The sequence below is a fragment of the Podarcis raffonei genome, chromosome 13, assembly GCF_027172205.1.
Source record: "Podarcis raffonei isolate rPodRaf1 chromosome 13, rPodRaf1.pri, whole genome shotgun sequence".
Lineage (NCBI taxonomy): Eukaryota > Metazoa > Chordata > Lepidosauria > Squamata > Lacertidae > Podarcis > Podarcis raffonei.
This window is the reverse complement of record NC_070614.1, coordinates 40,491,351-40,516,846: the sequence shown is the minus strand read 5'-3', so window position 1 is coordinate 40,516,846 and position 25,496 is coordinate 40,491,351. Positions and strand designations below refer to the sequence as shown.

At 43.1% G+C, this 25,496-nt stretch overlaps 1 protein-coding gene and 1 long non-coding RNA gene across 4 annotated transcripts in view; one reads left to right on the top strand and one right to left on the bottom strand.

Annotated features, from left to right (window-relative positions):
* Positions 1-1,199: 1,199 nt before the first annotated feature.
* Positions 1,200-25,496, top strand: part of LOC128400851 (integrin alpha-X-like) — a 43,523-nt gene continuing 19,226 nt past the window's right edge. Inside the window, exons 1-11 of one of the 3 annotated variants that reach the window (XM_053363456.1) lie at positions 1,200-1,346; positions 7,416-7,530; positions 7,646-7,758; positions 10,068-10,132; positions 11,365-11,479; positions 12,190-12,320; positions 20,147-20,292; positions 21,224-21,377; positions 22,624-22,774; positions 24,329-24,411; positions 24,972-25,101. In XM_053363456.1, the coding sequence (XP_053219431.1) occupies positions 1,307-1,346; positions 7,416-7,530; positions 7,646-7,758; positions 10,068-10,132; positions 11,365-11,479; positions 12,190-12,320; positions 20,147-20,292; positions 21,224-21,377; positions 22,624-22,774; positions 24,329-24,411; positions 24,972-25,101 (1,243 nt within the window). In that variant the 5' untranslated portion in view covers positions 1,200-1,306. Of the gene's footprint in view, positions 1,347-7,415; positions 7,531-7,645; positions 7,759-9,524; positions 9,691-10,067; positions 10,133-11,364; positions 11,480-12,189; positions 12,321-20,146; positions 20,293-21,223; positions 21,378-22,623; positions 22,775-24,328; positions 24,412-24,971; positions 25,102-25,496 lie in introns of those variants that run through there. The other 2 variants (XM_053363457.1, XM_053363458.1) reach the window with 2 other exon arrangements.
* On the bottom strand, positions 7,355-8,473 carry LOC128400940 (uncharacterized). The gene is made up of 2 exons (XR_008327399.1): positions 8,256-8,473; positions 7,355-7,789 (listed from the first exon to the last, which is right to left on the bottom strand). It is a non-coding gene; the product is annotated as an uncharacterized LOC128400940 (long non-coding RNA).

Below are 25,496 nucleotides of genomic sequence, written 5' to 3'. Positions count from 1 at the left end.
ACTTCTCTGAAGTCTCTCAGCCCCACTCACCTCACAGAGTGTTTGTTGTGGGGGAGGAAGGGAAAGGAGAATGTTAGCCGCTTTGAGACTCCTTCGGGTAGTGATAAAGCGGGATATCAAATCCAAACTCTCTCTAGAGGATGCACTCATTTCACTGTGACCTACAGAATGAAATAAAAGGAGCCAGTTGTTCTTGGGCATAGGTGGAGTGCCAGCTGAACCAAGCACCTCCTTTACTGAACCAAAGGACCTGACTTTACTATTAACAAATATCAAACAAATAGCTACATCTGCTGATAAAGTTGGTTTACAACAGAAGAGATGATAGAGTGCTACATATCCTGGGGACAGCAAAAAGCACATTTGATTGCAGACTTTGAATCAACCTCTTTTCTTTTGCATAACTGCTATAATTTCCTCATTTTCTTCAAATCCTTGCTCAGGAGCTGCCTTTCATCCGCTACAGGAACAAAGCTAAAATAGGTGTCACTGAATTGAATGCCTTTATTCTACGCTTCCTCACTTGTCTCTGCTGTACCATAATTTTAACTTCATACTGTCAAATGCCATACACACTGATGTATTACTACAGTGGTAGTAATAGTACGGGAAGTACGGGAAGAATTTTAAAAAATTCCTGTTTGCCCAGGCATTTGGTGGCTGAAAGATATTGTTCTCTGTTCACAGCTGTGGATTAACAAGGTGTGAGGGTTTGGGCCGCTAGTTACAAATCTGTTGAATGGTCCCATTGTCCAGAGTGAAAGGCATTTGCCGTAAGTCAACATACTGAAGGTCATTCTTGTTCTGGCTCCAGCAGATTTCTCCTTATGCTGACTGCAGGACATTTTGGCCAGAATAAAAACACAGACTTTTCTCTCAGCACACAGGTCTGCCAGGCAGGTGTATCTAATATGTCAGTGAGATGCCTCTGGTTTAACTCCTGTGACTTTTATATGGATAAAGAATGGCTGTCATAACTATCAAAATCATCTCACAACGTGAATGTAGAAATGGAGAATATAATAGAAGAGGAAATGTATTGATGGAGTACTATATTTGGCCACTTGTGGGTGAAACCTCACATCCCACATGCTTTCATCTAACACTGCTCTTGACACAGCTTCCCCTTCGATTCCTCTGTTCCCTCTGTTTTGCAAAGGGCACTGAAGTTTGCTTCATCCGACCGCTTTTTTTCATACAGGGTCATAACTTTAACACCCACTTCTGGAGGGTGTGGTGATGCCTAATCTTTCTAATCACCACCCAGCCTCCCCAAGGCTTCTGCACAGCCAACACTTAGCCAAGGATGGACTCTCTGCCGCTGCTTATCTATTTGTGTGCCACAGGTAAGTGCCTCCTTACTGTTATTTGGAAAAGCGGAGTCTCTGAGCTAGAACAGAAGTACTGGGGCAAGACCAGTTGATTTTCTTGTAAACAAAAACCCATTAGGGCAGAGCAAAGCAGAAGTACATGACAGAGGGCAAATCACTCACCCTTGAAAAAGAACAGAATGCATAGCAGTGGACACTTTTTTAAAACTACAGAATTGGATCTGCTAGCTTCAGCCAGCAGATTAATCAGCTAAAGCTGGGTTGATTAATCATTGGGGATATTTGTTACTATGGTTACTGTTGTTACTGCTGTAGGAAATAACAACGGTTGTATGAAGGGGGCTTTCCTGCTACTTCTAAATAATAATAATAATAATAATAATAATAATAATAATAATAATAATAATTTATTATTTGTACCCCGCCCATCTGGCTGGGTTTCCCCAGCCACTCTAAAATATTGCACATTAAAAACTTCCCTGAACAGGGCTGCCTTAAGATGTCTTCTGAATGTCAGGTAGTTGTTTATCGCTTTGACATCTGATGGGAGGGTGTTCCACAGGGCGGGCGCCACTACCGAGAAGGCCCTCTGCCTGGTTCCCTGTAGCTTTGCTTCTTGCAATGAGGGAACCGCCAGAAGGCCCTCGGCGCTGGACCTCAGCGTCTGGGCAGAACGATGGGGGTGGAGACGCTCCTTCAGGTATACTGGGCCGAGGCTGTTTAGGGCTTTAAAGGTCAACACCAGCACTTTGAATTGTGCCCGGAAACATACTGGGAGCCAATGTAGGTCTTTCAAGACCGGTGTTATGTGGTCTCGGCGGCCGCCCCCAGTCACCAGTCTGGCTGCCGCATTCTGGATTAGTTGTAGTTTCCGGGTTGCCTTTAAAGGTAGCCCCACATAGAGCGCATTGCAGTAGTCCAAGCGGGAGATAACCAGAGCAATGTGGTAGCTTTTATTTATTAAATTGTAAGCGTTCTCACATTTCCTCTAGTATCTGAAAAGACCCATGTAATGAAGTTTGATAACATTCAAGTATTGAAATTCAAACAGTTCTCTAATATGCAGATAATTAATCAATAAAAAAAATTAATAGCTTGGCATCCCTAATTTTCTTGTACCAGACCTTCCTAGAGATATATTAACTGGGTTCTCACAAACATATCCTTTACTGTTAATCTGTGAAGAGGAAAACAGGCTTGTTTTACTGGTCCCACCCATTAGGACATGTATGCAGGTAAACTTCATTTGTGTGGCTGGGAAGGGAACCCGCCAGAATTTAGGGGCTCTTATTATGTGCTGATATCCTAGAAATGTGAGGGGGAATTCTGTATAGATCATATTTAAAAGTGGACTTGCCTAATTCACACTTCCCCAAACAATTTGCAAACTGAAACACAGTGGGGGAAATGACTTGCAAAAATGTCTATATTAGGCAAAAACTGCAAACAAAAATATTTATATTGAGAGAAATCCACTTTAAAATGCTGGTTAATTTTTGTGGGGGCTTTAGAAAAAGAAACAATTGAAGTGATGTGAAGTTGGAAGGATGGAAAAATGAGAAACTGAACAGGAACAGCTGGCAGGCAGGGAAAGAGGGCGATCCCCCGGCTGTGTCCTGCCTTAAATAGGGCAGGCCATGCCCCCAGAGCCAGCCGATTGGCTGGCCAGGGGATGACGAGGCCGGGAATCCCCCCAATCGCACGGAGCTGGGCTCCAGCCACCACGCGTGGTGGGGCCATGAAGCCCACAACTCCACCTCCTTCGAAGGGTGGAAGTGGCTTTATCAATCCTATGAGACCCTTATACATGTAGAAGCTGTTCCGACCTTCCAATGGAAACATGGAAGTCAGAGGTGGAACCAGTCAGTTCCATGCCATGCAATCATGTCCATGAAAATGGTTGCATGTGAAATGCCTTTGAAAATGGAGGTTCCATTTAGCTCTTATATCCATATATCATGAAATTGTCCTCACCAGCCTTTCAGCTGGTACAGTGGTGGGCTTGGGGAAGCTAGGGATCGGGAAGCAAGTTTAATTTTGTTTGCATTTTAATGAGAAACTATCTAATTTGCACTTCTCAAAATGCAGCTATCCTTTGAAATACAATTGTGTGATGCAGTTCTGCAACCATTGTTTACAAAAATGCATGCATTAGGGGAATATACGTATACAAAAGGAATATATTAGTGAAAATGATGTTCAAAACTGCATTATACTAGGGAATATAATGACAATATGTGTATTTTTAGATTCAGAAAAAGCATTTGACTGGCTAGAGTTTGACAGGCTAGAAAGACCCTTTCTGAAAGAATGTATGATCAAATATGATTTTGAATCTGAATTATGTAAATGGATATAAATTATCTATAATGCTCCAATATCAAAACTAATGATTAATGGTCAAAGCTCCTCATTATAACAGATGTGCGGTTTATAATGACTTTAGAAATGTTAGATGCGGATATCAGGCAAAAACAAAAAGATACATGACAGGGCACACCAAATATAAAATAAGTTTATATACAGGCAAGGTTGCCATATTTCAAGAAGTAAAAATCCAAACACAAAGGTTTTTGGGGAAAAGTTGTTGTGCTTTTTGACGATATCCAAAAATTCTGGATGCTACTTCAGCTCTGGACGTATGGCAACCCTATACACAGGTAATATGGTAATATTTCAGACAAATAGAGAAGAATTCTTGCAATAAAATTAAATAACATTTCAGGTATAAAGTTAATTTAGCCAAAAGTGAATTATTCTCCTTAAATGTTGATATTGGGTTGGTCAAAGAAGATAAATGGATCAACAGTTAGAACATTCGTGAAAGTAAATATCGCTTCAAAATGGCACGATCTTTATGAGATGAATCGCCATCCTCTGCAGAAACAAGAACAAAAAGATATAATGAACTGGGATGAGGCAAGCCATTCCTCATTGGTAAGGATATAATAAAAATGAATATATTTCCAAGAATTCTACTCTAGCTACAAAACAAGAAACCAAGAGTATCTAGGAAAGTTGCTAATGTGAATAAGAACTAAGGTAAGCTGAGAATTCCTGAGATAAGTTTTTATTAGGACTCTGCAGGATTGACATGGTTAATTTTATTATTTATTTATTTATTTATTTATTTATAATTAAATTTCTAAACCACCCTTCATCTGAGTGTCACAGGGCAGTTTATAATATAAAAATACACAGCATAGCAGCAAACAGAAACAATATACTCTCTCACACACACAGTTTAAAGGGCCTGGAAGAAGAAGACTATTTTTGCCTGATGTTTAAAGATATGTAAAGAAGGTGACAGGTGAGCTTCTCTGAGGAGAGCATCCCATAAATGAGGTGCAATGGTATAGCTCACAGGAAAGATGTAACAGGCCAATGGAAGAATAGTCAACAAAATCTAACATCAGAAATATTTTACAGGCAAGCGGGAAGGATAGAAAAATAGTGTACGGTAGAGGGTGTATTTTATACTCAATACATATATAGTCAAAGTATATATGTAGGGCTGGCATATGTCTGGAATTTCTGCCACCCCCAAAAACAAGCTCAACAACTTTTGTGTCTGGATTTTCACTTTTTGAAATATGGTAACCCTAAGGTATAGTACGTTTATGTGTGTTTTGGATTATGCAATCGAAGAAGAAGAAGAAGAAGAAGAAGAAGAAGAAGAAGAAGAAGAAGAAGAAGGAGAAGAAGAAGAAGAAGACGAAGAAGAAGAAGAAGAAGAACTGCTGCAGAAATTTGGAGGACTGAATTTGAAAATATTACAGTGGTACCTCGGGTTACATACGCTTCAGGTTACATATGCTTCAGGTTACAGACTCCACTAACCCAGAAATAGTGCTTCAGGTTAAGAACTTTGCTTCAGGATGAGAACAGAAATTGTGCAGCAGCAGTGTGGCGGCAGCGGGAGGCCCCATTAAATAAAGCCGTGCTTCAGGTTAAGAACAGTTTCAGGTTAAGAACGGACCTCCAAAACGAATTAAGTACTTAACCCGAGGTACCACTGTATACAAGTGCATTTGACCTCACCGATCAGAGCTGGCCTGCCTCTGAGCTAGGCTGAGGCAATTGCCTCAAGGCAGCATGGCTTCCCCCAAAGAATCCTGGGAATATATACCGTATTTTTCGCTCCATAAGACACACTTTTTTCCTCCTAAAAAGTAAGGGGAAATGTCTTTGCATCTTATGGAATGAATGCCTACGGATGGCGGCAGGATCCCGCTGCAGTTGCAAGCAGAGGATCCATATATCCCTCGGTCATCAGACTCTTCTTCGGCCGGACCATGCAACTTAGTCATTTCCTCCCTCCCCCAACTTCCTGTCGCCAAGGATCTCTCTTCTCTATTTGTTTCACAGGAGGGCCTATGTCCGAGGCCATAGCATGAAGAAAATGTGTTGCAAGTACTAGCTGCGTGGGTTTGCAGTGTGACCCAGCATAAACAAATTCATAGGTCACAAAGCCAGTTAGTCTGGCAGAGATAACCAGATGGTTACTTCCTGAACTGCATTCTGAATAATTATGCTTTCAACATCCTAATTTTTTTTCCTACATCCGCCATTCATTGCTGTCTCATGCCCTCCTTCACATACACCCATTCCCCAGAAATTGTGTTGTAAACCTCATGGGGCATCACCCTTTTTCTAATTAGATTTGTGATTTGGACAGTGTACTAATGGGCAGAAGTTCAACAGGCCTAGCTTTCCCCTTCTCATCACCATAACCCCATTGTGTTGAGGTAAAGGAACACCTGTTGGATTTACCTGTCATGCATTGTTAAAGGCACGGTATCTTCCTCAAGATCAGGATCCACTATCAGAGAAAAAGTGGGGATGTTATGCTTGGAATGAGCAAATATGTCATTATTGCTCTCTCTCCGTTTCTAATTTTTCCAATCTTACGCTCTTGCCTGACAATATGCATTGCCTGCTGCTCTAGGCACTGACCCAAAGACCTAGAGTGAGCAAAAAAATTAAATATGAAAGGAAAGTGGGCCACATATAGAGATTTATTGATGGAAGTAGAGTGAGCAAGTGGGTTCTCCTTACAACTGCTCCTAACAAAATCCCAGTTCAGGGGAGACCCTCAGATGCCATTTGCCATCTAGCAGCAGCAGATCATGGCCGGCCCACTAGAATTCAAGACGCCTCCTTACAGGTGTCCCTTGATCACCCTCAACTATGGGTTGCCAGACCCAAAGTTTGATCATCATCAAGGACAGGGGTAGCCAATGCAGTGCCTTCCAGGTGTTGAACTACCACTCCCGTCACTTCTGACTATTGATTGGGGGGCTGGTGAGGAGTAGGAGTCCAACAACATCTGGAGAGCAATTATGTTGGCTACTCCTGCTCTAAGATTTAGCTGTTTATCTAGCCCAGCAGTTGCCAAACTATTTTGGCCTCTTTGGGGTCTCCTCCACCCTGGAGAGAGGCTCAGAATGGGGGCAGAACTTCAGTTACAGCACCAGCCTTCAAGCACACCAGGGGAGAGGCTCAGACTGTGAGAGGAAGTATCCTTCCCTGCCAGCTCTTACTGCACGCCAGAGAGCCAATGAAGTGGAGAGGAGATAAAAATGCTCAGAGTGCAACAAGGGCTTTACTTCTCCATTCAATCGTATTAAACATAAAAGAATGCACACTGAAGAGAGACTTTACAAATGCTCAGAATGTGACGCTAGGCCTTTGGGTGATTAAAATTTGATGTCCTTTTTTTTTTAATATATTTTATTAATTTTCCATGCATTCGTATCACAATAACAATTTACAATAAATTTCCAATTTTTTGACTTCCTTCAGCTTCTCTGACAATCATTCGAATTCTAATTTTTTGATACACATTTCCAAATTTGATGTCCTTTTCAATGGGTTTGTGGGATGTCCTTTTAAACTGGTTTCCTTCGGCTTTCATTTTTATTGTACATTTTGTGTTTTTCTTTTGTGTTTTAATGTTGTCAACTGCCCTGTGATCTTCAGATGAAGGGCAGTATACCAATTTAATAAATAAATAAAACAAATAAATTCCCTCTTTCTGTATAAAAAAAAAAGCTTGAGGAAGTTTTTGATCATCCCCTGCAGTGCTGATGCCATGCCACGGATTCAGTTTGGATACCGAACAGCCAACCGTCTTCCAGGAAGCAGCACTGGGCTTTGGGCAGAGTGTAGCGCAGTTCGGAAGCAGAAGAAATGGAGGGTATGCAACTGCTGGTTCTCTGGGTCCTTGGAGAGCTTTCTGTCTCATCATTCAGTCCCGAGGAGTGGCAGAAGAGACAGCCCTGAATTGTCTCCATGTGTTTTTGCTCCCGCAGGCTGTTGGTTGGTGCCCCACTCCAGAAGGGGGGAGAGAATGAAACGGGTAAACTCTACAAATGTCAGCCGGGGCCAAGAAAATCAGGCAGTTGCCAGGAGGTCCTTGTGCAAAGTGAGTATGTCACTGGGTGGAGTCTGTGTTCCTGTGGAGTTGCAAAAGAAGAAGAGAATTGGGAGCCAAGACTTGTGGCTTAAGTCTGGAGCAAACACCCAATGCTGCGTGCCTCTTTTCTGTGATTCGGCAATCGCACTGCCCATTGAGCAAGAACAGAAATTGGCTCTGAGAATTGTGTTGAATCCAAAGGGGCCAGACTTAAACAATGCATTCAGTGTGTGATCACATTTCTGTACCTTTCACAATTTTTGTTAATAAAACAGCAGCCAGAGAATGCCTGACCTGGATCTAGATCAAGGTGCATGGGTGGTCAATCCTTTCCTTCTCTGCTCCCCCCCCCCCAACAAAAATCTCCAACTGCACCCCCCCCCAGAAGCTGCTATTTGTCTCTGATATAAGAGCAAATGATTGATGCCATCAGGGGAGGATATGGAGCAGAATCCCACTCTGGAGAATGAGCAGGAGGGCCCTGAAACATTGCAAGGCTAGCTTACCATAAGGTTACCAGACGTCCCCGTTTCCTTGGGACAGTCCTTGGATTTACAAATCAGTCCCCATGCAAAATCCATTGAAGTTGAAAAGTGTCCCCGGAGTCATTGAAAAAAATCTGGTAAACTTAGCTTACAACATTTGGAAGTGATTCTGGAGCCTTTCCAACAAGACTACCAAGTCCAGAGTCTAAGGCTGCGTACACACCACGTATTTAAAGCACCCCCCCCAAGAATCCTTGGAACTGTAGTTTGTTAAATGTGCTGGGAATTGTGGCTCTGTGGGGAGTAACAACAGCTTCCAGGATTCTTTGTGGGAAGTGCTTTAAAATGTATGGTGCATCTGCAGCCTCTACTTATATCTAATGGCACTACCAGGTGCAAGAAACAGACTGAAGAAAATTTGGAGTACAGTGGTACCCCAGGTTACATACGCTTCAAGTTACATACGCTTCAGGTTCCAGACTCTGCTAACCCAGAAATAGTGCTTCAGGTGAAGAACTTTGTTTCAGGATGAGAACAGAAATTGTCCTCCGGCGGTGCGGCAGCAGCAGGAGGCCCCATTAGCTAAAGTGATGCTTCAGGTTAAGAACAGTTTCAGGTTAAGAACGGACCTCCGGAACGAATTAAGTTCTTAACCTGAGGTATCACTGTAAAGCTTTGCTGATTCAGGCAATGGCATTGAAGAGGAGGTTAAAACCTCCCTTTACATTGCAGTCTGCATGTGGTCTGAGGTCCCGCACAGCTGCTATTTTTACAAGCAATCTTAAAAAAGTAATGGAAATGTTTTCAGGCATTACTGTATTGTTTAATTTGACCACTGTTTAAAGTTAGGATGTCAGGAGAAGTCAGAATTCCTAAGAGGCATACTTTTCAACATCCCCAGTTGTCCAGGAACTTAGGTTTTGTGGTACCGCCCCATAGTAGAACAGTGCCCCTGTTTCGTCCCCATTTTTGTGTGTCAGAGAGATGCTGAGGTATGCTTTTAGAGATGCACTAATGATAGTCTACAATGTGCAAGGGGGATTGTGAAAGTTCAAGAACACATTCTGGTCAGGCAAAACCACCCAGGCAAGGCCCTGAGCAGGACAGATGAGGTGTGTGGCCTGGGAACAGTCCCAAAGTTGAGATAGAGAGGTTTATAGGGCTGCATTCAGCCTCAGGACTTGAGGTTCCCCATGCCTGCCTTAGCCCTGTGAGAACGTTGGCATATGGAGCTACTTTTGACTGACAGGAGCATTCCAAGGCAGTTAAAATCCGTTAAGTGTCAGAATTTGAAGCGGGGAGGGGAGATTAGAGGCTGTGAGGCTAGTTAGAGTTTGTGAGGGAAGAGAAGCCAGAGCAAAGGGAAGAAAGAAAGAAAATAAAGATCTAGAAACTCAGGGATTAATAGTTGGCTATAACTACTTCATAGGGATTGCTGGCTAATGAAATAACATCTGTAGGTGCATTCATTTTTTTTTAAGAAAAAGCTATTGGCAGGTTTCTTAGACAACAATTGTCTGCCTTTTCCATGAGACTGAAATATATTTCTACTTAACACTTTTGCGCTGTGGCATAAAGATTATTTAAATATGTTTGCCAAGAGAAAGCAAGCCAAGCCTATGCATATTTATTTACAGTACTCAAAGAGGTTTACTCCCAAGTAGTCAGTCAAACATTTATTTGTTTAAAACTAAAACAATGCAAGTAAATTTGCATAGAGTTTCAGCCTATGATGTAATATACATGCTCTATTAATAACAAACAAGTGTTCTTGCATTGATAATGGTAATATTCTGTTAGCCTTATCACCTTAGTACACATTTCTCCTTTCAGGACCCATTGATGCCGTGAACATGTCTCTCGGTATGTCTGTCTCTGTCCAAGACTCCCAGTTGCTGGTAAGCAGCAAAGTCCATGTCAGGGATACAGGTTCCCTCAGAAGTACCTGTATAAACACAAGTTTAGGTATCTGTGCTTCTTTAATTTTCCTTTCAATAGCCTCCTAGTAACTGGGATGGTAAGCTTAGGCACAAGATAGACACTAACACTAGAGACAGGATGATCTTTTAACAAATATTATTGGTTTATTAAAGGGATACTATATGCATAAAGTAATAGTGACACGTTAGGGACTTAAAGGTGCTTGTTGACATTTTCCGAAGCCCCTTTTACCTCAGGTTAATTTCCAAAAAACACCACAGACAAAGACTTCCACAACCCAGTGCAGCCGCTGGGGACAATCTGTACCCCGAAGCTCCTCTGGTTGTACTCCAGGCTGTTTGGACAGTTTAGCCAACTTTTTAAAAAGCCACTTGTGTCACCTTCCTCTGATAAGACTTTTATGCAGGGCAGCTTCTTAAGACCAACTCAGTCATCACCTCCCTTCGCCTGATCTTTCCTAGAAAAATATTGATAATACACTGGGTGGACACCTCCAGGCCTCAGTATTCCCCATAGCTTTTCTCTGGTCTGTCTTCCCTTCAACTCCCTAACTGACTAAACTCTCAGATATGCCACTAAGCAATAATAATAATGTCAAAAAGCAGCTGCTGCTAATAAAAGGCCTGCAACTACATAACACTACAAGCTGTCAAGATTTGCCTCAGAATATTCTTTCTTTCTTTCTCTCTTTCTCTTTCTCTTTCTCTTTCTCTTATCTTTCTTTCTGAAGCACTGCTTCTTAATTCTGTACCACCCTACCTGTAGGTATATCATGGACTCATAATGTGAATACCAGTTGCTGGATATCACAAGTGGGGAGAATTGCTGTTTCAATATCACTTTAGACCTACTGTAGTCATAGCAACCTGATGACCTGTGGAAAGGAAGGTAGCAGCAGGGTGAAAAACCTTTGACTATAGTGACAGTGAAATGCTGCTGTGAGGAACATGCTCAACAGATCACTACATCAAGATAATTGGGTTTGGAATTTTCTTTCAAAAGTCTGCCTTGTCTGCCCCATGGCACAACCCCCTCCCCAACAACTTACCATTGTGCCTTTCTGTCTCAATATGCCAGGGCTTGGGTTCAGCTCCCGTCCATCTCTATAAACTAGCTAGCTAGCTAACTAACTAACTAACTAATCCTTACCATCTCCTCACCATTACTGACGACTCTCTTGGTTCTGCAGGTGTGTGGTCCCACAGTCCATCAGACCTGTGGGAAAAACATATACCTCAAGGGCTATTGCTTTCACCTGGATGAAAATTTGAGGGAGATACAACACTTTCCTAAGAACCAAACAGGTGAGATTGAGATGCAAGGAAGGAATGAGCAAATATCAAAGTTAGATACCACTGGTGGAATGGCAAGGGAAGGACTAGTGGTTAAACAACTCACTGGCCTGAATGTCTAGAGGCTGGGGGAGGAAACAGAGATTGGGAACAGGATATATGGAAGTCCCAGGTATCAGTTGTAGTAGTTATGTGCATTGGTGAATGTTGATCACAGGTTTTCTGGCAGTGGTTTTCTACTTTTAACATGTAGAAACTCAGCTAGATACGCTTTTTCAAGCATGGGAGTGCAGTGACGGGGAAGATTTGCCTGTTAAATTACTGCTTATCACCACACAGGACCACCTCTTTGGTAAAAAAGGTGGCAACCCTTTGGTCAGACTTTGGATAGGATTCAAATAAATCCTGAACTCAATGAACTTGATGAACTTAAGTTAGTCATGTCCATTAACTTCAATGGGTCCACTCCGAGTAGAACTAGCATTAAATACGACCTTTTTAAAAAAAGATTGGGTCAGCTGAACAGGTTAACTAGCTTGGAAATATCAGTAGGCCTTCCCACTACAACCACAAGTAGCCAGAGGTACCCCACCTCAAAAAAAATAATTGTGATTGTATAGCATGATGACACAAGTGTTATGTAAGTTTCTTGATTTTGTGCCCCTCTTTTTACATGCCTCAATCTCACCTCTCCACCATTTGACTGGTGTTTCCTCTCCTAGAATGTCCAAAACAGCACTCTGACATAGTGTTTCTGATAGATGGTTCAGGAAGCATCAAGCGCCACGAGTTTCCACAAATGAAGACATTTATATCAGAGGTCATAAAGCGTTTTGAAAATACTGACACCCAGGTAACATTGGGGAGTTTTCTTTTCAGTTTCTGGCATGGATTTTGCCTTTGTCAAATCTTCTTCACATGGAGTCAACATTTTCATTGAGCTATCTACTACAACCCCAAGGTATCATTCCTGGTCAGTCAGTGCCAATTCAGACCCCATGAGTGTGTATGTGTAATTAAGATGTTTTTGCCCAAACAGGCATCACTGTACACTTGTTTACATTGAATTGCATTTGCCATTTAACTGCCCTTTCACTCACAACCACATTTCTCCTATGTCACTGGTGCCAATATGCACCATGACCACTGATTCCTCCCTATCTACCAGGCTATCTAGGTAAAGGACAACATCTCTCTTTTGTGCCAGGCAGGCAATTCACCTTGTGGTGTTATGCCCATCACCCACTTTCTAATAATTTAATCACCCACTACGGGATCCTTCCACCCCCAGAGAAATATCTTAGGATGAGAGGATAGCTATTTGTCCCACAAGGAATGGGTCCCTTCTAAGGGAATGTTTCTCTTCCACAAAATGACACTCTCCTTTCCCCAAGACCCTCATTTTCTCTGACAGCAGGGGAACTATCATTAAGGGAGTGGGGCACAGCTACTGAAGGTTTGATGCCTCTTTTAGCTTTTCCAGGTCTGCTACCTTGGCCTCAACAGAACAAATGTGTTTCTGGACTCATATGTCTGCTTAACTTGCCTTAGTGCTTTGTCAGCTGGAACTGAGACACTTCATCAGCAGGGGCTCCCTATAGCTCACTTTAAAATATTGTCCATCCATCTGGTCAGTCTCACATTCCAATTTCTATCCTGCCAACATCAAACAGTCAATCACGGCAACATTCAAAAAATGCCAATTTTGTCAGAGTGGACACCATGAATGATGTATTTTAAAAACTAGTTTAATTCTCAACTCACAACTCCCCTCCAAAACTGAGCAATAATAGGACAGAACTACTCGTTATTATGGAAGAAATGGAGGCAGTGAGAGATTTTACTTTCCTGGGTTCCATGATCACTGCAGGTGGTGACAGCAGTCACGAAATTAAAAGACGCCTGCTCCTTGGGAGAAAGGCGATGGCAAACCTAGACAGTATCTTAAAAAGCAGAGACATCACCTTGCCAACAAAGGTCCGTATAGTTAAAGCCATGGTTTTCCCAGTAGTGATGTATGGAAGTGAGAGCTGGACCATCAAGAAGGCTGATCGCCGAAGAATTGATGCTTTTGAATTATGGTGCTGGAGGAGACTCTTGAGAGTCCCATGGACTGCAAGAAGATCAAACCTCTCCATTCTTAAGGAAATCAGCCCTGAGTGCTCACTGGAAGGACAGATCGTGAAGCTGAGGCTCCAGTACTTTGGCCACCTCATGAGAAGAGAAGACTCCCTGGAAAAGACCCTGATGTTGGGAAAGATAGAGGGCACAAGGAGAAGGGGACGGCAGAGGACGAGATGGTTGGACGGTATTCTCGAAGCTACAAACATGAGTCTGACCAAACTGCGGGAGGCAGTGGAAGACAGAAGTGCTTGGCGTGCTCTGGTCCATGGGGTCACGAAGAGTCGGGCACGACTAAACGACTAAACAACAACAACTACTACTACTTATTATTGGATAAGGTTTCATCTAGCTCAGCCCATCACTTGAATGCATATCATTAACACAGAATATCATGCCATATCAGTGTATGTCAGTACAGAGGTCCACTGTGAGTTGGGCAAATTCTCATTTCCAGAGATCCATTACCAGGCTGTATTCCATGATTCAGCAATTATGCCAAAGAAGCACATACATAGTAACATATCCTGGGAATTTTAGAGTTCTGTTTTCCTTTCTCTCTTCTATTTATTTAAAGCTGGTTTCTATCCATTATGACTGCACCTAAAAATATGTGGGAAAGTCCTGTTGAAATCTGAGAAGTCAAACAGAGTCTTAAGCAATTCTCACATAAGTGGCTGAAAATGTAGCAAAGTCATTTTCCCCTACTGCATTTCAAACCACATTTGCACAGTTTTGCTCATATCGGAGAAAGGGCAAGTATGTCTTCACCCAACACATGTGGCCTTTCTGATTTCTCCACCCCTTCCACACACACACACACACACACACACACAGAGAGAGAGAGAGAGAGAGAGAGAGAGAACTCATATTCACAAAGCTGTCATCTGTACATATGCGCTCCTCTGCACATCCGTGAAGGGTGCCCCAAATATTCACACTACTGCTTACTCCGCACCCAGTTTCTAGTCAAATTGAAGCTAGTTTGAGGGAAGACATGCATCAAATTGCTGTATATGACAGGAAACTACAGGATCACCATGAATTGTCGCTAATATATTGTGAATGTTGTCACGGCTAAAATGGCCGCTGTTTCTTTAATGCGAATAAAGCTGGGTCAGCATGACTCAGCGGCCTGCAGCAGGTTGTATATATAAGTGAGAAATGTTAGTTTGTGCTGAGGCTGGTGTTTGGGTTGGTTGGTGCTGGTGTGTATAGTTGTTCAGTTGTGTTTTGCACAAAGACTTTTAAGAATAAAACTCTGCAAGGATATTCTCGTGGACTCTTTTTGTGCCGACAAGGAGACTGAGGAGACAAAGGGAGGTCAGAACCCTTTCCTTCTTTTTTTGCTTTTTACAAACACTGACAGGTTATGGGCCCAGTGTTTCTGAGCATGTGCAGAGTGCAAAACGACTGACAGCATCTCAGCAGGGAGCTGGTGAGTCCTGGTGGTGTATGGAGCCAGTGGCTGTGCGTTGGAGCAGTTGGTGGCAAGCTGTAACTGTCTGCAGCGACGCTGGAGCGGCTAGGATCTGAGGATCAAGAAAGCACTCAGCGTCGGCTACTGGAACAGTTTGAACTGCTAGAGGACCACAGTAGGCGACTCACAGAGCAGCTACATCAGTTGCAGAGCCAGGCAGGACCTGAGGGTCAACAGAGGCAGCAGCTAGAAGCCGGTGAGTGCCAGCCAGGACCATCCAGCCGGACTCTAAAGAGAGAGTCAGGAGAGATTGCTGAAGGCCCCACAGAAGGGGCTCAGCAAGCACCAGCAGAGATGGCAGATTTCCAGTCTTCCCAAGTTGTAAATATTGGGGGAGGCATCCCTTTTGAACTTCTCTCAGAAAGCAACTGGCTGAGTTGGTCAATTAAAATGCAGCAGTTGTTAAGGAGAGATGGACTATGGGACTGTGTTGAAACTGAGGTTTTGAGAACTGACTCTGCTGAGAAAAAATGGCTGGATGAAAGGGCCCGTGCCCAAATTATGCTGTGTTTGAGCAACTCTCAGTTATTGCATGTAGCAAATGCCAGCACAGCGTTTGAGTGCTGGAATTTATTAAGGGCAATGCATGTCAGAGAAACTGCTGGAACTATAATTTCTCTGACCAGAAGGCTGTTCAGGACTGTTATGAAAGAAGGTGAGAGTTTGGCAACTCATCTTCAAACGCTGAAATCTCTGTTTCTTCAACTACAGCAGAGAGGTAAGCATTACGATGAGACTGACCAAACATACATTATCCTTTCAAGTTTGCCTGAAAGCTGGTTGCCTGTGATTAACAGCATGGAGAGTATGCGTCCCCGAGATCTGACCCTTGAGTATGTGGTTGGAAGATTGACCGAAGAAGCAGAAAGAAGGTCAGATAGACAGGCTGAACTCCAAGAGCGGAGGAGTTACAGTCGAGGGGGCCAGCAGCAGAATCTGCCAATGGAGCAACGCCAAGGCTTGGATTTGGCCATGGCAGTGAGGAGATGCTATAGATGCAACCAACCCGGGCATCTCCAATGTCAATGCAGGGCAAGACTTCCAGGAGACGACGTGGAGCAGAGACAGCAATCGATGCAGAAACATAAGCAGAAGGGGTTCTCTTCAGGGAAGAAGAACACGCATTCTGCTCAGTTTGTGTCTGCATTTTCTCAAGAGGAGAGAAAGATACCTCGAGGAACATGGTTGCTGGATTCTGGGAGCAGCAGGATTATCTGCAACAGTCGGGAGGACTTTAAGACCCTGGAGAAGCCAGCCGATGGAAAAGACTCAATCTATCTTGCTGATGGTCGTAGAAGCAAGATTGTTGGCCAGGGAACATGTTTCCTGCAGTGCTTGAACACTACTCTACCAGAGACTCTGTTTGTCAGCAGTTTGGACTATTGTTTACTGTCTGTAAGCTGTTTGATTAATGCAGGGTATAGTGTTAACTTCACGCAGGATGGTTGCCTGATAAAGAATGGAACTCAGGTATGTGGCCATGCAAAGTTGGAAAATGGGTTATATGTAATGCAGGACAAGCCTGTTAAAGCAGCCCAGGTGGTTCAGGATAATTTGCCAGTTCATAAGGGGTGTGTACATGAACTGCACAGAAAACTGGGTCACGCCAATTTCCATGTGCTTTCAGAAATGCAAAAGGTGTGCAAGAACCTAAAAGTAAATAGCTGTAACTGTTTCCTAGATTGCAATGTATGTAAAATGGCCAAATCTAAGAGGAAGCCTGTGGCTTCTAAAAGTGACAGAGTATCTAAAGAGGTTTTAGAACTTGTCCATTGTGACGTGATAGGCCCTTTCCCACAGAAGACTGAAGGGGGCGCCAGATATGCTTTTCTGGTAATAGAGCCAGTGTGGAGCCAGTGTGGTGTAGTGGTTAAGAGCGGTAGTCTCGTAATCTGGGGAACCGGGTTCGCGTCTCCGCTCCTCCACATGCAGCTGCTGGGTGACCTTGGGCCAGTCACACTTCTGTGAAGTCTCTCAGCCCCACTCACCTCACAGAGTGTTTGTTGTGGGGGAGGAAGGGAAAGGAGAATGTTAGCCGCTTTGAGACTCCTGAAGGGGAGTGAAAGGCGGGATATCAAATCCAAACTCTTCTTCTCTTCTAGATGATAAATCACGTTTTAGTTGGTTGTTTTTGTTAAAGCAGAAATCTGAGTGTTTCCCCACATTCAGAGAATGGGTTGCCCAAGCTGAAAAGCTCTTCGCTCGCCCTGTTGTGCAATTGCAAACAGATAGGGGCGGAGAATTTCTGAACAAACAATTTGGGGCATGGTTGCGACGTAAGGGGATCACTCACGGGTTGACTAACCCTTATAGCCCTGCTGAAAATGGTCTGTGTGAAAGACGTGGGGCTGTAATACAGTCAGTAAAGGACTGCCTGCTAGTGGATGCAGGATTGGGCCACAACCATAGGCTGTGGGGCGAGGCTTTTCTGACAGCAAACTTTTTGATTAGTAGAACCTGGTCTAGCTCTATAAAAGATATTCCTTATCGTGTATTGTTTGGGAAAGAACCAGAGTGGACAATGCTCCATAACTGGGGTGCTTGGGCACATGTAAATATCCCCAAAGCTCAGCGCCAGAAAGGGGGCGCTAGAGCACAGAAACTGCGGTTTGTGGGATATCAATCCTATGGCAAAGGGTGGCATTTCAATTTATGCCCAGGATGCGTGATTCTGTCACGAAGTGCAGACTTCACTGACCAGGACAGATGGACTGCAATCCATGCCAACCCAGATTGCCTACTGCCCCTGCAAGTAAGAGAAGAGGCTTCTTCTCAGCCATTGGCAACACAGGAGCAGGATGAGGAGGAGGCACAGATTTCCCCAAAAGATGTGGCAATAGATAATACTTCTTCTCTAGAGGAAGAAGAGCCAGAGATAAGGGGGGAAGAAGAAGTAGTTGTGCCTAGGCGCTCCAAACGTTCAAACAAGGGTGTACCTCCTCAGCGTTTGACCCTAGGAGGAGTGAGAGTATGCAATGTGAGTTGTGTGGAACCACAAAGTTATAATGAAGTCTTAGACTTACCCCCTGGGGAACATGCTTTGTGGGAACAAGCTATGAAAGAAGAAATGGACTCTTTTAAACGTAACAAAGTGTTTGAGGTCATAATGCCGCCACCTGGTGGCAGAGTGGTGTCATGCAAGTGGGTTTACAAAAGGAAAACCCTTGCATCTGGGGAACCATGTTTTCGAGCCAGATTATTAGCCAGAGGGTTCACTCAAATTAAAGGGGAGAGTTATGATGAAGTGTTTTCTCCCACTGTAAAGAGTGAAACTTTTCGTTTAATGCTTTCCATTGCTGCTGTAAGACAACTAGCAGTGCACCATTTTGATGTTGATGCTGCATATCTGCATGCAAATTTAGACCATGAAGTGTTAATGAGACAACCCCCTGGGTTTGAAGAGGGGAATGGTGCAGTCTGGCATTTGAAAAAAGCTGTTTACGGTCTCAAACAAAGTGGAAGGTGTTGGAACCAGTGTTTAAATGAAGCCCTTGTAAAAACTTGGTTTTAAAAGGAGTGTGGCTGATCCATGCCTGTACACCAAGGGGACAGGCAACAAATATCTAGTGCTCTTAGTCTTTGTTGATGATTTGCTTGTGGCAGGGAGTTCCACAGATGAGATCCAGAAGCTCACAAGCCAGCTGGAAAAGAGGTTTAAGCTTAAAGCCTTAGGGCCTGTAAGCAATTACTTGGGAGTAGAAGTAAGGCAGGAAGCTGATGAAAGCTTTCTATTAAGCCAGAAAGAGAAAATTCTTCATTTGATAGAGCAGTTTGGCATGGAAAACTGCAAGCCAGTTCAGACTCCCATGACACCAGATTTCCCAAAGACAGTGTGTGATGATGAATTTGATCAGCCTGAGTTGTATCACTCAAAAATAGGATCACTGTTGTATTTAAGCCAGTGGTCAAGGCCAGACATTGCACGTGCTACAAATGTTCTGAGCCAACGTGTATCTAAACCCAGTACTGCCGATTGGTGTGCTTTGAAAAGGCTTATCAGATATCTAAAGGGGACATTAAATGTATGTTTAAAGATATCTAGTACACAAGATGAAAAACTAGAAGTATTTGTTGATGCGGACTGGGGAAGCTGTGTAGCTACCAGAAAATCTACAAGTGGAATGGTTATGATGTTTGCCAATTCCATAATTGGATAGAGGTCAAAGAAACAAGGATTTGTTGCAACCTCATCCTGTGAGGCAGAATATGGGAGCCTGTCGCTAGCATGCAATGAAATCATGTGGTTTATACAGATACTAAAAGATCTAGATTGTAAAGTAGATTTGCCTATCCAAGTGTATGAAGATAGCCAATCGTGCATTGCATTAGCAGGCTCAGAAATAATGAAATCCGCATCAAAACATATTGCTATCTGTCATGCGAATGTGAGAGATTGTGTACAGAATGGGGTAATCAAACTGGAGTATTGTCAATCACCAGATAATATTGCTGATTTGTTTACCAAGCCTTTGCCAGCAACATGCCATAATGAGTTGATGACAAAACTGGGTTAATGTATATAGTGTGTGTATGTATTGTATGTATGTATTGTTTCTGTTGGGGTTTTTCGCATTTAAGTAACAGAAGGGGTGTCACGGCTAAAATGGCCGCTGTTTCTTTAATGCGAATAAAGCTTTTTATATAAAGTATAGAAAACTTGCAGTGTGAGTGCACTGGATGTAGAGTAAGCAGTAACATGTCCATAGTCTTGTTAGGGTTTCTAGTGGCCCACTGACTGAGCTGATTTATTGTGCCTTCAATAACTTTTTAAACCCTTCCCAGGTTTACTAGAAACTGAATTTAATATTGCAAATGGAGGCAACTTTGCTTAATGTGCAGAACTTATATAGATTGCAGGCTTCAGATTTTCTTTCCCACAAAATTTGGATACCGCATCAACTTGGATACTGTATCAGATGAGAGTTTTATACAGCTTTGGTTGTAGCTCTCTGATCATTCCTCAAAACAGAGCTAAATGCATACACTTCATGTACATTATTTCCCTCAACCATGTATCCAAATCCTTTCCTCAGTTTCCACTCAGCTGCTGTATCTAACATCTTTCACTCCCATTTTAGTTTGCCTTGGCCCAGTATTCAAACCAATATCAAGAACACTTCAACTTTCTTCAGTTCAAGAACACTCGAGATCCCAATACACTTCTTATACCAGTTAGACAACTGTTCGGGGCTACTCACACAGCTACATTTATACAGAAAGTGGTGTAAGTATCTCCTTTGTGTTCATCTGTTTCTGCATAAGATACTGTGTGCTTCCATTCAGTTTGGAATTATCATCTGTCAGGGTTCAGGGAATCCTTTCCCTCCCCCACTGGCGGCAAAAAAAACCCCAAAACCAAAAAAACCAAACAGGTAACAAGAAGAGTGCTTACCACGTACCGGTAATTTGTTCAGAATTTACACACAGAGAGAAAGGAATGTACTCCCTAATTAATCAATAGCGTAGCTCTGAGTAATCTCCCTCCTTTTACTCTACGTCATTTGCAGCGTCACCCCTTCTACGGTGGCTGCATGAGGCCCTTTGTTTGTTTGCTTTCTGCTCTTCCACTTTCACAGCCCTCCTGGTTCTAGGAGAAGTGGGGTTGGAAATGTTTTCTAATGATAACATGTTAGCCAGCTGTTCTGGATCTGCTGCTTCCCCCTCCTCCCCTTCCATTATTTCCCAGCGCTGTCATGTCTCAGGGTCATGACCTTCTGCAAACTACCATTGTAAATCTATACTGTCCTCCTCTTCTTGAGAAGGTTCAGGGGCGGGGGGGGGGGGGCTCCACCATTGCTCTTCAGTCCAGTCCCTTACATCATCTTTCATTCAGTCACTTTTTAAAAAGGATCCGCATCATGTAATTTCTGAAACACTGGTATTCCAGAGTTTTTTCCTGTGTTATTCTCTGATCTTTTTTTAGACCTGATTGGTGTTGATTCCACACACCCACACACCCACACACCCCACACACTTAAAATCCTTAAGTTTTAAGCACTTATTTTGTTTGCTACTTGGTTTGCTGCTTATTTATAACATTTCACTTTATTGCTTACTCAGCTTTGATTTGTATGTCACGTTTTTAGAACTCAATGAAGTATCTGAGAAAGAGTTTTGTTTATTGTTTCACCTTCATACTCCTTCCCCACCACCAGGCGTGAGCTCTTTGTCCCAGAAAAAGGATCCCGCAGTGGTGCCTCTAAGATTCTCATTGTGATAACAGATGGAGAGAAATTTGAAGACGAGCTGGAATATAGTGACGTGATACCAGAGGCTGACAATGCTGGCATCATCCGTTTTGCCATTGGGGTAAGAAGACTAAGAAGCAAATCCACAAGACATTACAAGGAAGTCAGGTTAGAAGAGTGGAATAAGTAAAACCAACTCCCCCTCCCTGCCTCCTGTACCTGTTATGCCAGCATGGTGTACAGTTATTAGCAAGATGGACTATTTTAATTCTGAAAAAAGCTTCACCTCTTCATTTTGGCGAATCAAGCTGTGGTTAAAAGCAGGCTGCTCTATTTCCTTCTGGTCAGTTGGCAATGAATTGAAACAGTACGGACAGAGCAAATAGAAAGAAATTTATTTTCTTTCTCTCAAAAATTCCAAAAAAGGTATTTCTTCTAAATGCCTGTGATCAGAGCCTGCCTGCCCATGAGGGAAGGTGAAATGCCACCTCAGGTGGCAGAAATGCAAGAAGCACCAACAAGAGAGAGGTGTTCCAGCATGTGGCGTTGCTGCTTGTCTTCCCTGCCCTAAGTGGAGAAGTCAAGTGAGCAGCAATGCTATGAGGAGTGCCCTGGCTCCTGACAAGTTTGGCAAGAGCTGGGGCGTTCCTGCACACCACGTTTGGTTCCCCCTCCCCAATGGCAGAAGCAGAGTGGCAATACTTTGAGGAGCGCTCCAGCTCCCACTGAGTTCAGAGAGAGCCAGGGTGTGGTGGCAGCAGAAGCAGAAGCATGGGGCTAGTGGAAAGACAGAAGGTGGCAACTGGGATAGCTCAGTTGGTAGAGCATGAGACGCTTAATCTCATGGGTTCAAGCCCTACATTGGGCAAAAGATCCCTGTATTGCAGGGTTTGGACTAGATGATCCTTGTGGTCCCTTCCAACTCTACATTTCTCTTTTGCCCCCAATGGTGAAATGGGATTGGCCATCCCTGGCTGTGATGACACCATAATAAAAATAAAAAGCGGTATAGAAATAAATAAATAAATAAATGGCTTTATTCCAGCCACCAACAAGAGGCTGGAGTAAAACAGAGGTGGAGGAAGGAGTTGCAGAAGGATAAGGGCAAGAGAGAGACCTCCCTCTCCATAGGGACCAGCCATATATTTGAGAGTGGAAGTTGAGAGTTCTTCTTAGCTCGGATTGCAATCGACAGTAGAGAAGAACCATGGAAGAAATAGACACAGTTCAAAGTTGAGATATGTATTACTATATGCCAGATTTGTATTCTAAGCAAGGCAGTTACAAAGTTTGGTGGCATCATTACATTCAGTACATTTCATTCTCTACTTTGCCCCCTCCCCCTCCTCTCTGGCATGCTGTTAAAGGTTGGAGCAGCTTTTTCTCAAGGCAAACCAAGGCAAGAGCTCAACACAATTGCCTCTTACCCGCCCTCGGACCATGTTTTCTCTGTGAACAACTTTAATGCTCTCAAGGACATCCAGAACAAGCTTGAGGATAAAATTTTTGCCATTGAAGGTACCAAATGCAGCAGGTGGTTCTAGGGATCTAGAGATAATGCTAAGATCTGTAGCTTTTGACTTGTGGTTGGGAGATTCTAACTCAGTCCAAATCTGGACATGAATCTAGTCCATATTTTATTGAGCATTACCCTGCCTAAATGAAATGGAGAGAGCTCACATTCACATGACGACAAATAGGCTTGTTATGAGGTATATGTCTAGTTCTTTCTTACAAGAGGTAATAATTAAACATGGTTGGTAACACAAGATTAGTGTGCTGATCTTTATATTAAATATTAGGAGGTGAGGATATTTACTTGTAGCTTCCAGGTCACGTTCAAGAGAAGAACTAGTAACAGAGTTAAAATAGCTCCTAATGGAGGTTTCTTTTTACGTTAAGCTATGGCAACTGCACTGATGCCATGATCTGCAGGAATAAAGCATGGAAACAGTTCAGATTAGCATACTGTTACAGGCTCTGGATGCCAGCACTTCAACTACCTTTTATATCCCACCTTTTTCTCCAAAGAACTCAAAGTTCCCCCTCAATTAACCCCTACAACAACCCTGTGAGGTAGCAAAAGGCTGTGACTAACTCAATCTCCACTCAGCTTCATGGCTGAGTGGAGATTTGAACCTTGGCCTTTAGGTCCTAGTCTAACACTAACCACTACATAAAGCTGGCTATCTAGGGACCTCTCTTGAATACCATGTCACATAGTATAATTTAATTGTCTACTCCAGCCTTCACCAACATGGTGCCTTTCAGATGTTTTGGTGCGGACTGGTGGGAATTGTAGACCAAAACATTTGAAAGACACAAGGCTGGCAATCAGGAATCAAGGTGTATGAGGAGGAGAGGAGACATAAATCTTTCTGCTTGAATCTAATCTGATCTTATTTATGCAGTACCTATCTATTGATTTACATGTCCTGCCATTGCCATAATTTGGAGTAATATATAATTATATTGATATTGAAAAATCCAGATATTTTTGGCCAACTTTTGAGAATTGTCTATTAGGAAACTCTAAGGGATAACATTAGGAGAAAATTAGGCCCAGCAGGGTCCTAACTTGACCCAAAACAATGCTGTTTCCCCATAAATCACACCCAACTACCTCAAACCCTGATGTTAGGTGGGAGGCAGGAAAAAGCATAACTGCTTTCACTTTGAAGTCAATTTCCAAGCAGTTTGTTTAAAAGCAAATGGACTTTGAAGGTGATGTTGTCACCCGGCATAAAGTGACTGGTATGTGTAACTAGGCTTGCAGGTCTGTGAGAGGATTAGGATTTGGCCTACTGGTTAGTTTCTCACCTGTGTAGTAGAATATCTATGTGAGGGAGCAGACATTTTCCTGCTTGGTTTGAGAGAGTTTAACATTCTCTCTGCACCTTCCCTCTCCATTTAGGGTCTTGTTCTGATCAACCAGAGGCTACCCTCTGCCACACCAATAGGATGAGGTTTCACCTCTGTCTACAAGACTCCATCCTCAGTTAGCTAGATATTACCCCTTAGCTCTCAAGTTCTACCACCCTGCATCTCTTTCTTCCCATCTTTCGTCTACAGGTACACATTCCCAAGGTGGTACATCCCAAAGCTCCTTCCAGTATGAGATGTCCCAAGAGGGATTCAGTGCCTTGCTAACCCCGGTGAGTCACTTCAATCCCCTACCTATTCTTCCTTTTTTGTAGGTTGATAAATCTCAGCTTTCTCATCCCAATCCTCCAAAACAAGCTAAATTTGGGCACGTAGAGGACCAGCCTGATACACTGAAATTTAGATTTAGGTTGTACAGGACTCCAGATTCAAATGCCCACTTGGTTATGAAGATATGGCAAATCACTGACAGAATGAACTCCTGCTAACACAAAATGGAATATATACGCTTCCAACTTTTGAAGAGCTAGGTAAGTTTGTGGAGTTAAGTCCTCTTGGAAGCCTGACCTGATTGGGACATGAATTGGTCTGGCCAATCCAGTGTTGGGATGACTCTTGGAGACCTGATTTGACCAAGCAAGGTCAATGCAATTGTGACTGTAGAACTGGCTCCTCAAAAAGTAAACATTTTTTTTAAAAAATAATACTCTAATATAATAATAAGAGTGCTCATGCAGTCTACATTTTAGGATTATCCCCTCCTGCTGGTTAACACCATCTCTTCTTTGCTGATTTGGTATTATTATCTCTTCCACTCCTTGTGATGAATTAGGTTGGACCCATTCTGGGGGCAGTAGGAGCCAATGACTGGTCTGGAGGACTCTTCCTATATGGGGACCCTGATAAACCAGCCTTTATTGATGTGCCCAGCTCCACTAAGGATATGAAAGATGCTTATCTCGGTAAGTGTCAAAAACAAATATTATTTCTTTTTTGTGCTCTAAGGCTCTGCATGAAGTGCTGGATGTGTTTGTCTAGTACGGTATCTGGTAGGAAGTTCAGAGAAGTCACCCCTTTATAATAGAGGTGACTAATCTATGACCCTCCAGATATTACTGGTAAAAGGTAAAGGGACCCCTGACCATTAGGTCCAGTCGTGACCGACTGGGGTTGTGGCGCTCATCTCGCTTTATTGGCCGAGGGAGCCAGCATACAGCTTCCGGGTCATGTGGCCAGCATGACTAAGCTGCTTCTGGCGAACCAGAGCAGCACACAGAAACGCCGTTTACCTTCCCGCTGGAGCGGTACCTATTTATCTACTTGCACTTTGACGTGCTTTTGAACTGCTAGGTTGGCA